At 37.2% G+C, this 17309-nt stretch overlaps 1 protein-coding gene across 1 annotated transcript; it reads left to right on the top strand.

The window, feature by feature from the left end:
- The first annotated feature begins 289 nt into the window (after positions 1 to 289).
- Positions 290 to 8912, top strand: enpp7.2 (ectonucleotide pyrophosphatase/phosphodiesterase 7, tandem duplicate 2). Its single transcript, XM_084741307.1, has 6 exons — positions 290 to 697; positions 2461 to 2606; positions 2882 to 3514; positions 4306 to 4552; positions 8191 to 8308; positions 8491 to 8912. Exons 1-6 carry the CDS (start codon positions 445 to 447, stop codon positions 8549 to 8551), a joined length of 1458 nt encoding a protein of 485 aa, XP_084597433.1. The 5' UTR covers positions 290 to 444; the 3' UTR covers positions 8552 to 8912.
- Positions 8913 to 17309: the final 8397 nt, after the last annotated feature.

Raw genomic sequence — 17309 nt, 5'->3', positions numbered from 1 at the left:
TTTCCAGACCAAATGTACCAAACTACAGGCATGAAAACGCTGTCAGGCTAGAGATTGTCAGTTTTTTGCATTTGATCTTATATTGACAGTCAGCAGTATAGTAGAGTAATAAACCTGCAGCCCAAGACAAAAGAGTCATATAATTGTAGATTTAATTCCTTTATGATTTGATGAGATAAGATGGTGCATCTTCTATGAGTGTGAACATAGATAAATTCTGCGGCTATCTTCCTCTACCAGATCTGCTTCAGATCAGCTGATGTGAGTAAACTGCACAAAACAGTTTGTTCCAGTACTCAGACTAACAGATCCTGTGAGAGAAGGTCAAGGAAACAGATAAACTCAAGGAAGCAGATAATCTGTGGACGGCTGATCAGAGACTGGGAGACTTTCAGCCTACACATACATAAGTTTAGTGTACAGTATAGGTGTAAAGCCTCTGTAATGCTGCTGCTCTACCTTGCTGTCGCCTGCCTCATTGGCAGCTCTCCCTGTGCTGCTGCTCCACCGCGGGACACGACAAAATCCACCAGGAACAAGCTGCTGCTCATCTCCTTCGATGGCTTCCGCTGGGACTATGACCGAGACGTTGATACCCCTAACCTGGATAAGATGGCCCAGGACGGGGTGAAGGCTGAATACGTCACACCACCATTCCTCACCATCACCAGCCCTGCACACTTCACCCTGCTCACAGGTATTTTGAAAAAAAAGTCCAACTATTAACCTAACTGGTAGTGTTTCATTTAAGTTAACTTACAAAAAAGGTGGGCACAAAGCGCACTGAGTGCTGTGGAGAGAGATCTGCTTCTCAAAACCAATCACAATTATCTTGGTGGCGCTAAGCCCAGGAAGTAGTGACAGTGTCCCTGCAAAATAGTGTCAGTGGAAATTGTTTTGGTGCAACTTTTGCAAGTAGGAAGGTGAGCCCTGGTATTAAAATTTCTAAATCACTGCAAAAGAAAAGATAACAGGTAGTAGCTTTTATACATTTGTATCATTAGTGAACAGGTGCTAATTTGCCATTTTCAGCATGTATGTTGCTAGCTCAGAGGTGGCTGTTGTTTCCCAGGGACTTTGAAAATGCAGATAACAGATGTAGTAATGCTGCCTGAAAGCAGTGGCAGGCTTATACCCACAGAGTACATCTGGTGAGTCAGACTACAGAAAAAGTAAGGAACAGCACACAGTCTCACCAGTACAAAAACAAATTTGGTAAATTTAAAACATTAGATTTAAGGTTCTATGATGTAGCAGAACACATTCTAGTTTCAGAAATACATACTATGCCAGAAAAACATTAATTTTTAAACCCTCTTTGCCAGGGTGGAGATGTGGATGTCCATGACAGATTCTCTGTCATGTTGATTCCCATGAACCTAAAACTGTCCACCCATTCCACCTCAGCTCCACTGATATGTGTCCTTGCCTCCTTTTCTCTAAAATCAACATAGTTCTGCTGAGCAGTGGGATGTCTGTGAACATCAGTCATCCAGGTCATGGTATTCATAGAAAAGGTTGTCGTAGGCAACTGGACTTGGTAGAGTTCTGGTAGACATTTCATCTCTCATCCAAGAGGCTTCTTCACTTCTGACTGACTAGTTGGGGGTTCCAGGTATTTAACCTCTGTCCTTCCTCCTGAATTCTCATAGCTATATGAAATCTGGCAGATGACTGGTGGTGTCATCCATAAACTTCACAAGAGTTTTCTACATGTCGTGGATTACAGTCATGGGTGTACACTAGGAACAGGAGAAGGCTGAGCACACAGTCTTGGGGAGCTGTGTCCACCAATCCAATCTGCCCAATATCCAGTTGCAGAGTGTGATACTCAAAGCCACAGTGTTAAATTTGCTGGGATGTCTGTGATATGGCGGTGGAGTAGACTTGACCACTGACTCTTTGTTAAGATCAAAGAGAGCATTGAATGTGTGTTGTTTGGTAAGATGGACTTGCACATGATGGGGGACCCCCTGCTATTGTAGCCTGTGATGGTCTTAAAATCTCTTGCCACATGTCTTTGGTGTTGTTGGTGTTGATGTCTCTCTTCAGTCTCTGCTGATGACTCTTTTTTTAAAAAAAAATTGCATGTTGTTGTGTCAATCCATACAAAAGCTTTATATTTCGGTGGATAATTGAAAAGTTTTAGATAAGAAGGGATCACCAAAGTCATTAAGATTCATCCTCTTGGCACCATGAATAACTGCAAAATTTCATGCTAGTAGTTGCAATGCTTTGGTCCATTTCATTGTAGCTAAAAGTAATGTATGTCTGAACATATGGACATTTACAGATGTGTTGAAAGTCTTCCACATATTACATTCAATTTTGTGTTTTTCCTTTTTCCAGTGTTATACTATGAAAAATGTAATCTATTCAGTTGTTCTACAATGCGCAATCTGTTCTCGGCTAAAGGACCTTCTTTTGCATTTTTTCATCTACATTTCCTTTTTCCATCAGGTCGTTACATTGAGAATCACGGAGTAATCCACAACATGTGGTTCAACACTACCACTCAGGAGAAGAAGCAGTACTACATGACTCAGTTTGTTGATTCCTACTGGGACAATGGCAGCTTACCCATCTGGATAACAGCACAGAGACAGGTTAATTAGATTTATTTATCTGCTGTCTACCTGCCTAAAGATGTTGATGATGCAGAGTTGATGATGTCCTCAGTTACAATAATACAAACTTTGGAGACAGATACATGATTGCTGAGTAGTGTCCCAAGTTTGTCAAATACAGTTGCTTTGGGTTGGTGGATCCAACCAGAGTGTCAGTATTTAACAACATGTGGAGACTCAATAATCAGCTATCTTTCTTCAGAGTGGCTTGAAGCAGTTTTAAGTAAATTAATAATTCTTTCATATTCTTCCAGGGTCTAAAAGCAGGCTCCTTGCATTTTCCTGGCACAGCAGCCACCTACCAAGGAGAAATAGCAAGGGTGAGGCAAGTGGAACCTCGTTTCTATGATCATTCCAATGAGACAGATTGGAAGCTGAACATCGACAAGGTGATTGGGGAGTGGTTCCACCAACAAGACCTGGACTTTGTGTCTTTGTACTTTGGAGAACCAGATTCAACAGGGCACAAATATGGACCAGATTCTCCAGAGCGCCGGGAGATGGTCCAGCAAGTGGACCGTACTGTGGGCTACATCCGGGAAAGGATCCAAGACCATGGCCTTACTGACCGGCTTAACATTATCATGACTGCAGACCACGGAATGACTACAGTTCTACGGGGTGGACTAGTTCAAGAGATCATCCTCTCTAAGATCCCTGGCTTCAGCTTCAGGGATGTCAAGTTTCATCTGGTGGATTATGGTCCCACTGGGATGCTGCTTCCTAAAGAGGGGAAGCTGGAGAAGGTCTACCAGGCTCTGAAAGGAGGCCACCCTCACCTTCATGTGTATAAAAAGGAGGAGATGCCAGCTAGACTGCACTACAGCAAACATCCTCGACTCCTGCCCATCATCCTCTTTGCTGACCCTGGATATGTAATCAATGGGGTGAGAGAATGTACATAATTATATGTAAATACAAATGTCACAGTGTCCACTCACATACACCAAATTCTTTGAAGTACTTCAGGATGGGAAAGCTTTGTATGAATGCTGCACTAAAACCTAGGGAAATAATAATAATAGAATGTAATGATAAACTTGTGGCTCATTTCAGGTGAAATGAATATGGTGATAAAAGTACTCAGATCCTTTACTCCTTTAGTGTACTTATATGTAACTAAAGATGTCAAATAATTGTACTGGAATAAATTTAAAAAGTACAAATTAAAAGGTGCAAATTAAAGTTCAATTTCCCTCTGAAATGCAGAGGAGTAGAAGTAGAAAGTGGCATGCCGACATGCCCGGCTGAAAACTAAAGGGGACATGGCTTTTTCAGTCAGGGCCCCAAAGCTCTGGAACAATCTGCCTGAGGAAATTAGGTCAGCCGAGTCAATGATCTCCATTAAATCTCTTCTTAAGACATACTTTTATCTGAGAGCCTATCCTGATTTTTATCTAAGTTTGAACTGTTGTGCACTGTTTTCTTAAAAATGTTTTTACCTTCCTATTTTTGCTCTGTACCATTTTATTTTATCTGTTTTAGCTGTTGTGTGATGCTTGATCCTGTCTGTTTTATTTTGTTGCCTTTGTGAAGCACTTTGTAATGTGAATTTTGAAAAGTGCTCTATAAATAAAGATTATTATTATTATTATTATGAAAAGAAGAGACTTAAGTAAAGTACATGTACCTCAAATTTGCACGACACATAACTTGCTCGTTTTCTCTCCAAATGTAGTTTTTCCCTGTGCAGTTCAACAAAGGAGAGCACGGCTTTGACAATCATGTGATGGACATGAAGCCCTTCTTCAGGGCAGTGGGGCCTGATTTCCAGAAAAACATGGTGTCCGGGCCCTTTGAGACAGTCAATGTGTACCCACTGATGTGCCATCTGCTGGGAATAAAACCAGAGATCAACGATGGACACCTGAACAACACCAAACACATGCTGGTCCCCAAGAAAAGCACAGAAGGAGACAACAACAGTAAGAAATGTTGTACTACTTGTTGGTTTATCTTGCAGGTTTTCTACACTACAGCTTTTCAGCAGGAATAAATGGAGGCTAAATTCATATACCGTATGAAAGATTATAATAATAATATCTAGACCACATGTCATATTTAATTCAATTCAAAACTGTTATTTGCACTAAACTGACTCAACATGTGTGGCTGTGCTGATGACACTTTTTAAAAGTCTTTCTGTGATCAGCTGTCATTACTTTTGTAGGTTCTGACTGAATAGTCAGAAGTTACTTTGCAGTTTTTTGTCACCTCTGCAGTGATGTTAAGTACATGTCCTGCATTTCTGACACATTGAAATCTTTACAGAAGCACGGTTCATTTTTTCCCTGATAATGCCACATTGTGAACAATAAATGTTGAAAATCGTAGAAATATATATTCGAAAACCAATTCATTTGCGGTTGTAGATGACTATATTATCATATTTGAGTTTTCAGTTCTTCCTCTGGTCACCACTGAGAGGGAGTTGACTTAATTTAATCAGCCATAAAGCATGTAGATAAGCTCAGGTTGCAATACAGTAGGCTCTGTGTTGTGTTTGCTGTGACAGCAAAGAAATAAGAATCCCTGTTTATGTAACATTACTATGGTGTCCTCTTCTACTTTTCACTGTGAAAATCTTACTACTAATCAAACTAAAGACAATTAAATAACCTAAAACTGGAGGTATTCAGAGCTGCGGAGCTGGAAGCTGCTGATGGAGTAACAAACACTATCAGATGTTTGATCACATTTCTGTTGTGATTTTTTCCTGACAATTTTACTGTTGTGGCCAACAGTAAAATTATTTCAACTTTGCTTCTGACAAATCACGTTTTTCTCCTTTACTTTGGCAAAGCTCTAAATTACTCTAAATACAACTCCTCATCGTCAGCCATCATTGCTGTGGAGTGACGCGAAAAGTAGTTAGTTCACAGATCCTAAAAACAAAACACTGCAGCATAGTTGCAGAACCACAGAATGCACAGAATGAAAGCAGCAGATTTCCAATCTCCAATCTTTAGTTTTGTAACACCATTAGCACAGGATGTTTCTGCCAAAATCCACCTTGCGGGTCACAATTAACTTCTTTTTCAAAAAAACTTTTTATTCTTTTTATTTATTGACACTGACATTCATCTCAGCACATACTTTGCTCACTGTGCTACAAGTTCATATCATTGTGTAACAGAGTGTAAGAGAATGCAAGATAAAAAGAAAAAAACACTAACTAAATTAGAAAAAAAAATAGTAAATAAATAAAAAGTGATAATATCAATAATAATGATAATAATGACAATCATAACACCAACATTACATAAATATTATCATTGTCATCATAACTGCCATCATCACCAGTAATAATAATATTAATATTAACAACAGCAACAGCATTAATAATAATAATCAATACAATAGCAAAATTCAGAAATGATGGTCATTACAAAGGAAAGTAAGTAAATATTGTGTCGTAACTTCTCATCAACTTTTTATGTGCACAGGTTGTACTTTTGACTTTTTAACAAAGAACTACATGTTTCATAGCACAGTCATTCATTTTTATACTAATAATTCAAACAGGAGAGATATGTGCTCATCAAAGTCACAGAAGTGCTGCAACTGGCATTCGCATAAACAAAAATGGTTCTTGTCAGATGTTCCTGAAATAGCGTCTCCTGTTTAGTAACTCTATATCTAAAGGAAACACAAATAGGCTCATTTTTACCATTGTCTCACTTTTCTATAAAAAAAGTCATCAAAATGATTTTAGACTCTTGGATCACATATTCAAACTCATTAACTTTAAGTACTGTAAACTGATAGGAACAGATTCATATGATGGACTTTTGACCTGACAGAAAACACTCTTAGATTGAGATAACAGATTAAGTGTCCATATACTGTAAAAGCCAAGGTAACCAACTGTACAGAGAGTTAGAGAAGAGAACTCTGACCAGATAAGAGATTCCAATCAGCATTGTGATAGCCATCATCTGATCATGATCGCCTCATCTTACAGGGTGTATCACATTATCATTATCAGATATAAAAGGGAGCTGCACAATTGAACATGTTTTTTGAGCCATAAACTAAATGATACTGTGATGAAACATGATAAAGGTGCTGTAAGTCATTCTGCAGACAGATAGTTGGTTGTTTGGGTCATCAGATACGGGCGCTTTGAGTTGGTGGCTCAGACCGACTTGTGAATAAGACTCAACAATTAACTCATTCTCCAGAATCACTTGCTTCATCTTTAATGGTGGTGTTAAAATATGAATTTATAATAATATAAAAATACAAATAATATAAATATCTGCATTTCAAGGGTTGACAATCGCTCAACTCACCATCTTACTGTTGTCATCATCCTGAACTCTGCAGGGCCAGTGCTGACACAGAGTTAACCATTTGGGATTTAAGCCATGAATTGTATATTAAAAAGAATGTTAATGCTCCAACCTGTTCTCATCCCAAATTGTCAAATACAGATAGCGTCTCATAAGATCAAAGTCACATGATGTAAGTCAGGTGACACACATTATGTACCTTAAAACTATAAAGAACATTTTGGTTTTCACGTGGTGCATGAGCTGCAGGCTCCTTGTCTGTTGAGCCATACGTCTACCCCTCCTCCTCCACATGCACACTTCTCCCTCTTTATACTACACAAACAGCTCAATGCATCTCATACAGCCACTAACTGGTACTGTGCATGTCCAAAGAACTGGGAATGAAGAAAGGGTGAATCTCAAATCAGGGGTGGACAGCACACATCAATTTATTTAAACTCAGACACTGCACAAAAAATAAAAATGCATTCAAATCAGTGTTGTTGCTAATCATTGACATATTCCAGACTCTATTAATCCCGCCCCCAAAAATCTACCTTGCATTTATTATATTTATATATTTATATATTATGAAGACTTAAGCTGGTTAAAAGATTTAACCAAAAACAAAAGTGGAAAATAATAGTACTATATAATATTTTATAGCAGTCTTAGGAATGGGACGTTTTTGTCCAAGTGTGTTTTTTTTTTCTTTTTTTTTTTTTTAAATCTGACACTGCACAAAAAATAAAAATGCAGCAGAAATCACTTTATAATAAATATAAATATAATAAATAGTGGCATTATGTGAACACACTGGCATTTAAAGACTTCACATTCTGAAAATGAATGAATATTTGGTCGTTATGATCAGGACTGAAGCTGATGAAAAGATTTAACAAAATAAAAAAAAAATTATGCAATATCATGGTCCCCCATATGAGGCAGTTTTAGGGCAGAGACATTTTTGTTCTTAGGGATTCATTTGTGCTGTAACAGTTAAGGGTACATGACGGTTAAACTAATCACAGTAGTCTTTGGCAGCCTTAAGCCTAAGATATAGCAGCGATGCCCTTGCAAAACACTTATGTGTGAGAACTTATTTTGGTGGAAGATTTGCAGGTGGGAAAGTGAGCCCTGGCACAGCTGCTGCTTTGGGTAACTTTCCATTTTCAGTGTGCAGGTTCCTGCTGTAATAAGAGCATCCTCCTCTCTGTTTGTCTGTTCTGTGAATGTTTAGTCCGTTCCTTCTGTATAATTAACTGTCTCTTCTGACATTTTAACAGAAACAGATATGCAGCTCCAGGTGATTATTGGCTTATCAGCAGTGACTGGCTTTCTGGTGTTGGTGCTCATAGTGATCACCTCCCATGCTTGGTGTAAAAGGAACAGAAAAGCGAGGAGGTAAAACTGTAACATTTATCCATGACTTTAACATCAATATTTCACACTTCTCTTGGACAATTGTCCCTTCATTCAAACAAAAGGTAGAGACAAACCCATTCAGTTTGCTGACCCGTCCCTCTCCTCTCTGTCTTCTCTCATTGTGTCATTTGTGTCATCATGTCTTTTCTCTCTTCCCTCAGATGCAGCTTGAAATCTGCTGCTGATGAAGAAAAGACAGATGTGAAACAAACTGGGCTTTGAGAATTCAGATTAATGTTTGTATTTTTCTGCAATATTTTACTAGTTCAATGCATTTTCATCTATTAATTACAAATATGTAATTATAGTACAGTGCTGTAACTGATCAGAGGTCACTGTGATTAATTATTACCATGTCCATGGAGGTCATGATTTGGTTGGGTACATAAATTAGGCAAGAAACAGGTACTTGATTTTTGGTTATGGATGTACAAATTTATGTACATATTTCAATATTTTACTGTTTTTTTATGAATGACACAGTATGGTGCATGTATCCCAAGACTGATCATCATATTGTATATAATAAATATTTATAAAGACTACAATCACAATGCAAATTAAACATATCAGTTTTAAATGACTTGGTAAATGTTTTGTTGTTGATTTTGATTCAGTGTGAATTCTTCATGATGAAGACTTGAAGGTGTTCTATCTCAGACTGCTGTTTTATTCAGTTGTATATGCACAACAGTTGAGCCAAACACGGCACTGTCCTTTCAGTTTGCTTTATATCAATGTTTCTGCCAGCAACACCTTTTATTACAGCTAAGTAATAAGGAAAGGTATAATATATAATAATCATTATATCCTGCATTAATAATGGTGAATTACCTTAAAACAAAAATGATGTTAGTGATGAATACATGATGGTCTGGGTGAGTACTTCAGTGGCTGCAGGCTGATAATTGGCGCCTACTAAGTAGTTCCAGTGAAACTGTCTGTTCGCCATTCTAAATTAAGGTACCGTCTATATCTAAAATGAGTTACCATAGCAACAAGGATACAGTCAAAGCGTTTACATTTTGATTGCAAAGTGCATGAAAATATAAATTAAGGGCCATATTTTTTTTCTTTTTGTGCTCTGACCATGGTATAAGCAGGATAATGGCCTTCCAGGTGTAATGATAACACTGTCTGGCATTATGCTTTACACAATCCCACTATTACCATCTTTTTCATCAAATATTATCCCATTATTATTCTGTAATTGCTCTGCTGTCAGCAACTGTCATTTTTTTATGGTGGAAATGTTCTTTTTTTTTATTTTTTAACCCTTTTATATCCAGTGGTGGACAAAGTACTCAACCCCAGTACTTGAGTCAAAGTATAGATACTCCTGGTCAAATATTACTCAACTACAAGTTGCTCAGTCAAACTTTTGCTTGAGTTAAAGTACTAGAGTACTTGCTTTTAAAAATACTTAAGTATTCAAAAGTACAAATTACAAAGTACATTTTCTAATATCAATACACGCTGTATTGTATTAACGATGCATTTACAGAAGCTTGTAACTCTCTGAAACCATCTAATGATGCACTGATGCTTGTAGAACCACTCTGCTACACAAAGCCTGTAGAAACACCTATAAAAACTTCAGCATAGAAATACAATCAAAACCAAAAAGGACAGTTATTGTCATTTTCTGATGTAACTGTATTAAAATCACATCATAAAATTAAATTGAAGATAACTCTAAGGAGTTCTCCAAGTCTGTTAAATAACTGAGATTTCTTTCTGTCTTCAGGAGCAGTATATACATGAATTATGTGGTATTTTTCACCCCGATAAAAACAATCCAACTTTAAAAGCTACCTGGAATAACGAATAATTATAATAACATCTTGAGATTTAATTTTGTCTTTCTCCTGCTGTCACCATTACCGCTTTTTGTTTGAATGAAAGAGGGAGAGCTTGCTTGTTCTTGTTACAGAGTGCGCCTGGACGTATTTCTGCTTTTACATCAGTCCCATTTGAGAGGAGCTGCTGTGATTGGTTTCTTCTTGTGAGGAACACAGCATGTGACCAATTGCATTTTAGAAAAGAAAAACACCAACAGCTGACTTCAAAGCTGTGCTTAGTCGAACAGTAACAACAACCTTCCTAGAAATGTAGTGAAGTCAAAAGTACAATATTTGTCTTTGAAATGTAGTGCAGTGAAAGTCAGAAGTTTCCAGAAAAACAAATACTCAAGTACAGATACTCAAAAAATGTACTTAAGTACAGTACTCAAGTAAATGTACTTCACGACTGTCCACCACTGTTTATATCACATCCCAGATCATATGTAAATGTTTTCCATCCACAATCCATTTCTTTGTATTCATACATCAAAACTCTGTTTGCTCATGTAGGCCTGAACAAAGTAATTTCAACCAATCATATCAACCAATCTTAAACTTTTATGCACAGAGTTAAGATTCATTAGAGTAAGAGCATGGTATGTCAGGTTATGACCAGTGTTGGGCAAGTTACTCAAGACGTGTAATAATTTACTTATTACGCAACTTAAAAGAAATATTACTTTACTTATTACTTAATATCAAAAGTAATTAGTTACATTACTTATGTTTTATTACTGTATTACTTTTGTACCTTGGTGGCGGCCTGAAGTTGAACTGCTGATTCAGTGAAATGTTAAAACCCAGAAAAGGTTTGTTGTCAGCTGTCCAGATGTCGGCTGTGTTGGAAGTAAAGTAGCCAAATAAACTCAAAGTAAATAGAATACTTCCACAAAGTATTCCTCTTTCTCTCTGCCTCCATTCCTTGTTGAGGTTTTCTGGCTAGCAGTTAGCACTACACATGTCATCATAAGAGCAAACAAAGGTCAAAAAGTAACGCGGTAACTCATACATACTTCCTTACTTATGTTACACATTACCAAGGGTGGAAGTAACTCATTACAAATACTCAAGTTACTGTTATCAATTAGCTTTCTTGGATACTTGTACTTTTAGTAAATTTTCAAGTCTGTACTTTTACTTGTACTTGTGTATGTATTACACCATGTTATCTATTTAGTTACTTTCAAAATCATAATCAAGTACTGAGTACAAGTTGAATTAATATCCAAACCTTTCATCAGCATTGTTGTAGCCAATCAGTTGATCTGATCACTAACAGGCCAATGAAAACCAGGACATACGGATGATAAACTAAGCAATGCAGTACAGGTTTGGAGGAAGGATATTAATGATTAGTCATTAATTGATTAATCGGCATCAAGAATTTAATCAATTAAATGTATTCATGAGTATTTAATCTTTTGTCTAACAGAAAGGAAACTAAAACTTAAAATGAGAAAAAAAAGACAAAATAAAACAGAGAAAAAAATGAAAATGAGAAAAAAGTTATTAATGATTAATCAATTGTTTGTATTTTCAACTGTTGACTAAGGAAAACTGAAAACCTGCAACCCAACTTTGTATTTTTACTGTGTATTTTTCTGACTCCTGTACTTTTACTTTCTACCTCTGTATGTTACTGGGTGAAGTAATAATGTTACAGTAATAGATTACTGCCCAACACTGGTTATTACACACTAACATATCAACGTTCAAGTCAAATTTCTCCCAACATTACGTCCCACCTGCCTGTTGTGTTTCACTCAGAAACAGATCACAATACAGAAGTTACATATGTGGTTTCATCTGGACTTTAAACACTTTGTTTTATCAAGATATTACTTTGATGCTTGATTATCAGCTCTTTATTATAGCTATAATAAAAAGTAGCATTGAAAAACACTGCATCAGCAGTTTAGCTCAGTATTTCCTTATGTCACAAACAAGATATACAGTTGCTTTTATGGATGATGTCACACTCACTTCTGTACTTGATTTCTGTCCTGCATAAAGAATTGGATAACTGTACCCTAGATATGCTGGTTATAGCTGTATATATATACATATATATATATATATATATATATATATATATACATATATATACACACACACATACATATATATGCCACACACCGTAGCATTTATAGCCTAAGCTAATTTGCTATTTGTGGATAACAAGTGGGCAGTCAGTTCTTCAAGTAGATGTGTTGAAACAGGAAAATTTGGCAGTGTAAGGATCTGAGTGACTTTGACAAAACTGCCAAATTCTAATGTCTCGATAACTGTGTCAGAGCATCTCCAGGTCTTGTGTTCCTGATATGCAGTGGTTAGTAGCTACCAAAAGTGGTCCTAGGAAGGACAACAGGTGAACCAGCAACAGGGTCATGGGTGCCCAAGGCTCACTGATGCTCATGAGAGGGGAAGGGTAGCCCATCTGGTCTGATCTCACAGAAGAGCTACTATAGCACAAATTGCTGAAAAGGTGAATGCTGGCTATGATAGAGAGGTGTCTCTCGCTGGGCCTTAAGATTCAAAAGACTCAACAACAAAACACAAGTAACAGTGCAGAGCACAGACAATGAGAAAAACAGGACACTACAAGATAAAAATTACAAAACATAATTAGCACCATAGGGTAAGAAACACCAAATTATTCATGACTATATGACTGATTCCTCTTCAAAAACTGTTTCAATTTGAATTTAAAGTGATCTAAATCAGGATCCAGTTTGAGTTCTACAGGTAAAGAATTCCACATGTTAATTCCATGGACAGAAAAAGCTGTTTGTCCAAATGAGGATTTACACAAGGGAACCTTACAATTCCCACTGGATGCTCCAAGTGTTCCTGAGACTGAAGCTCTAAGTGGACCCACAAGGTCACTGAGTGCCTGAGGAGCCTGATTATCTAGGCATTTATGGATGAGTTTGAGATTAGCAAGATTAATGAAATTATCAAAACTTAACATATTTAGTTTCTGAAGAACATGGCAATGATGTGATCTTATTGGTTTCCTGTCTAAAATTTTAACTGCTCAATTGTATATCATCATGAGAGGTTTGGTTATGTAGATGCTGCTTGTGACCAAGAGGTCACACAGTAACTCAAATGTGAAAAAATCATAGCATGCATGAAACTGTTTGCAGCATGAAATGGGAGACAATCTCTGATAAGTCTAAACATATGTAAGTTTGCTTTTGCAACCCTGCTCACCATCTTAACATGCTTGTCAAATTTTAGGTGGGAATCTAATATGAGGCCAAAGTATTTTACCTCTGAGACCTTTTCAATATGTTGTCCATTAATATTCAGATTTAACACATTAGCTTCTGCTGATGACCGAGCCCTAGAGGAAAAGCAAACTGGCACAGTTTTCTTAACATTAAGTCTAAGATGTGATTTTTCAAACCATGCTGCGGCGGACTGCAAGTGGGATGACAACTGTATGGAAGCTGCCAGAGCAGTTTTACCAGATACATGTATTATTGTATCATCCACATACATCTGAAAACCTGCTCCAGCACATGAGTGTGAGAAATCATTTATGTACAAGCTAAAAAGAAGTGGACCAAGAACAGAACCCTGAGGTACTCCTGTTTTAGTCTTTAAAAAAGAAGACTTCTCATTATTAACAGTAACACGCTGCTCTCAGTCAGACAGATAAGATTTAAACCAATGTAATGCTTTGATTTATTTGTTGTAATGTAAAGATGTTGGCAGATATTTTTGGGACAGATAGCTCCACACTGGGATCTTTAGGTGTTGGCAAGCTCCTCGACAGAGGAAATAAAAAAAACTGTTCAATGCATGAGTAATTTGCTTTCTGTCAGAAACCAGTTGGTTCCCAATTTTGAGTTCACATATTGTTGTTGATTTGCCCAATGGCTTTATTAAACTATTTATTTGTTTCCATATTGCAGAACAATTCCCTCTGGCCTCTGTGATTGCTGAGATGTAATATTCAGTATTTGCATTTCTTAATTCTTTACAAACACAATTTCTTAGACCTTTATGTATAACCATATTGTTATTTAAGCAGCTTTTCATTGCAGTTTGTAGAGCCAGATCTTGTTGTTTCATTAGTTTTTGAATGGACTCATTTACCCATGGTAAAGAGGATTTTCTGTTTGATTTCTTGGACTGTTTTAGAAACTTGCCAACAATCCCTTCAACTATATTCATTAGTTCATCGCAACAACTATGTACATCATCCTTATCCATAACTCTGTCCCACTGCATTTTGTTCAGTTCACCCTCCAAGGCTGGGAGATCACTTTTTAGAATAGTTACTGTATTGGTTTTAGATTGACTTTGGAAAGCACTTTTTAGTCAACTTCTGTGATGTTAAAATCATGTTGTGATCAGACAAGCCAGTCAGGAGGTTATATGATTTAGTTATCCGTTCCTCCCTGTTTGATCAATTTGTGACCTGCTAGAATTTGTGATTCGTGTGGCACCTTTAATAATTTGACTGAAGTCAAACTTTGTCATTAATGTTTTAAGTTTTCTTCTCTTGCTTTTGTCTGACCAATCAATGTTAAAATCACCAAAAATTAAAACTTCAGACTTATGAGCAATTGTTTTTAGTAATTTCTCTAAATTATCATAAAATGAACTGTCACAAGCAGGAGGATTATATAAAACCATGATCTTAAAGTGCATTCGAGGTGATAAACAAACATTAAGACAGAGATATTCAATTTGAACATCATAATCCAACACCATTTCTGTGCATTTAAATGAGTTTCGAATGTAAAATACCACTCCCCCTCCTTAACCAGTTATTCTGTCTTTCCTAAAGCATTTGTACCCAGGAACATCAATTAAACTGGTTTGAATCCTTTGGTGGAGCCAGGTATCACTGAGGCACAAAAAGTGTAGATTTGAATCTATGAATAGTGTTTTAATTTCATCATGTTTAGGAAGTAAGCTGCGAACATTAAGATGCCCATCAAATATGCTCTTTGGTTTAGTATCTCTGTCCCATATGATTTTTGCATGATTTACAGTTGGGTGAGGTTTGTGTTTACTTACTAATTTTCTGGAGATGTTTTGTTTGAGAGACCTGTCAAGCTTGTTTGGTAAGAGAAGGGACATTTAATGGTCCAAGTCTGGTATAAGGTGTGTCTGTGGGTGTGGTGGAACCATTGTGATAGGGACTAGGACCAGGGGAGCATCAATAAGTAACGGACCGGTCACCACTGGACTGATGGGTGGTCATGCTACGGTGATGAGATGCACTGATGGATTTGGGAGCATGTGCATGGAAGACGCCGTATGCCAGGCTGGCAGAGAGCATCCGTGCACCAGCTCTCTTCAGATGGAGACCATCTACTCCAAAGAGACGACCACGTTGCCAGAAGAGGTTGAAGTTATCAATAAAGTCTACTGAAACAACCCATATTGCTGATATTGCATTAGAATAGCAGCTGGCCATGTTGTGTTTGAATGGCACAGCTGTCAGTTTGGATTAGAAGCAGTCACACAGTTTTATTGGTGAATAAAACATTTATTTTGTCCTTTGTTGGAGCCAGTCTTTTAACGCCCATTTGCACATTACTTCAATTTCAATTCAACTACGAACACAAATTAAATGGATCACAGCTATAGCAAATCATTTTTTGTGCAACATGAACATTTATTCATACTCTAATTAATAACAGAGAGACTTATGACTGGAGGGGAGAAAATGTGGGCAGCAGGAAAACAGAGCTGCTGAACCATCATCACTGAAGAGCCAGTTGATGGAGGCATTTACTGTGAAGTACTCTGGTGGTTCTGCTCTTTGGCTGACTGGGATCATGTTGGGCAGCAACCAAGTTTGAATGTGAGTAACTGAATGTGTATTAAAAGTGGTATCAGATAAATGCACTTTGTGAAACCATACATATTTATATTAGGACATGAACGGAAATCAGAAAATGAATGGAAAATGTTAATCAATTTATAGTAATTTGTTTTAAAATGTCAGAAAATTGTGAAAATTGTTGATCAGTGTTTCCCAAAGCCTAAAGTGACGTCCTCAAATATCTTCTTTACTCACAACCCAAAGATATTGAGTTTATTGTCAGAAAGGAGTAAAGAAACCAAAAAAAAAAAAAAAAAAATCACATTTAAGAAGCTGAAATCAGAGAAATGTTACTTTTTTCTTCAGAAATTACTCAAACCGATTAATCGATTATCAATAGTTGGTGATTTATTTAATAATTGTTGCAGTTCTAATGGGAACACATATGAACCAGCCTCACAGAGAAGTATGTAATAAAGCTGCCAAGCACTTGAGAATCTTGAGTCAGTGTCACTCTTCACCTCAATGAGGTGTGGAAAGTACGAAACACAGGACCTTCACACAAGAGACCAGGGGTTGAGTCCTGTGTGAAACAGTCAAAGTTAATTGTTTTAAGGAAGTACTTATAACTATATTATAATACTATTAATAATATTCTATTAATTCTACTATAATATATTATACTTACTTGAACACAAACCATGATCTTATCCTTAATCAAGTAGTTTTGTTGTGTTACCCTAACCAAACTGTGACCGTCACCTGAAATGTTTCTAAGCAATCTTTATTCCTAGGCGAGGCTAAATCTAACGCTGATGAACCAGAGGGTCTATTACATGCTTTGGCACAATATTGTGTTGTACATACAGTACAAGTATACACTGATCAGCCATAATGTTAAAACCACTGACAGGTGAAGTGGATACATTGATAAGCTTGCTGGCAGCTGTTATTATTCAACAAGTGGGCAGTCAGTTCTTCAAGTAGATGTGTTGAAACAGGAAAATTTGGCAGTGTAAGGATCTGAGTGACTTTGACAAAACTGCCAAATTCTAATGTCTCGATAACTGTGTCAGAGCATCTCCAGGTCTTGTGTTCCTGATATGCAGTGGTTAGTAGCTACCAAAAGTGGTCCTAGGAAGGACAACGGGTGAACCAGCGACAGGGTCATGGGTGCCCAAGGCTCACTGATGCTCATGAGAAGGGAAGGGTAGCCCATCTGGTCTGATCTCACAGAAGAGCTACTATAGTACAAATTGCTGAAAAAGTGAATGTTGGCTATGATAGAGAGGTGTCAGAACACACAGTGTAGACCAGAGGTAGCCAACACGGTGCCCGCGAGCAC

Source organism: Lutjanus erythropterus, chromosome 17 (genome assembly GCF_056507025.1).
Source record: "Lutjanus erythropterus isolate fLutEry1 chromosome 17, fLutEry1.hap2, whole genome shotgun sequence".
NCBI classification, from domain to species: domain Eukaryota; kingdom Metazoa; phylum Chordata; class Actinopteri; order Lutjaniformes; family Lutjanidae; genus Lutjanus; species Lutjanus erythropterus.
This window is presented reverse-complemented; position numbering and strand designations above follow the sequence as displayed.

Bases quoted from the DNA above. Each gene is read 5' to 3' on its own strand.
- enpp7.2 (XM_084741307.1), top strand. From the start codon at position 445: ATGCTGCTGCTCTACCTTGCTGTCGCCTGCCTCATTGGCAGCTCTCCC. The intron at 698-2,460 runs GTATTTTGAAAA...TTTTTCCATCAG, and splicing joins ACACTTCACCCTGCTCACAG to GTCGTTACATTGAGAATCAC. The intron at 8,309-8,490 runs GTAAAACTGTAA...CTCTTCCCTCAG, and splicing joins AGGAACAGAAAAGCGAGGAG to ATGCAGCTTGAAATCTGCTG.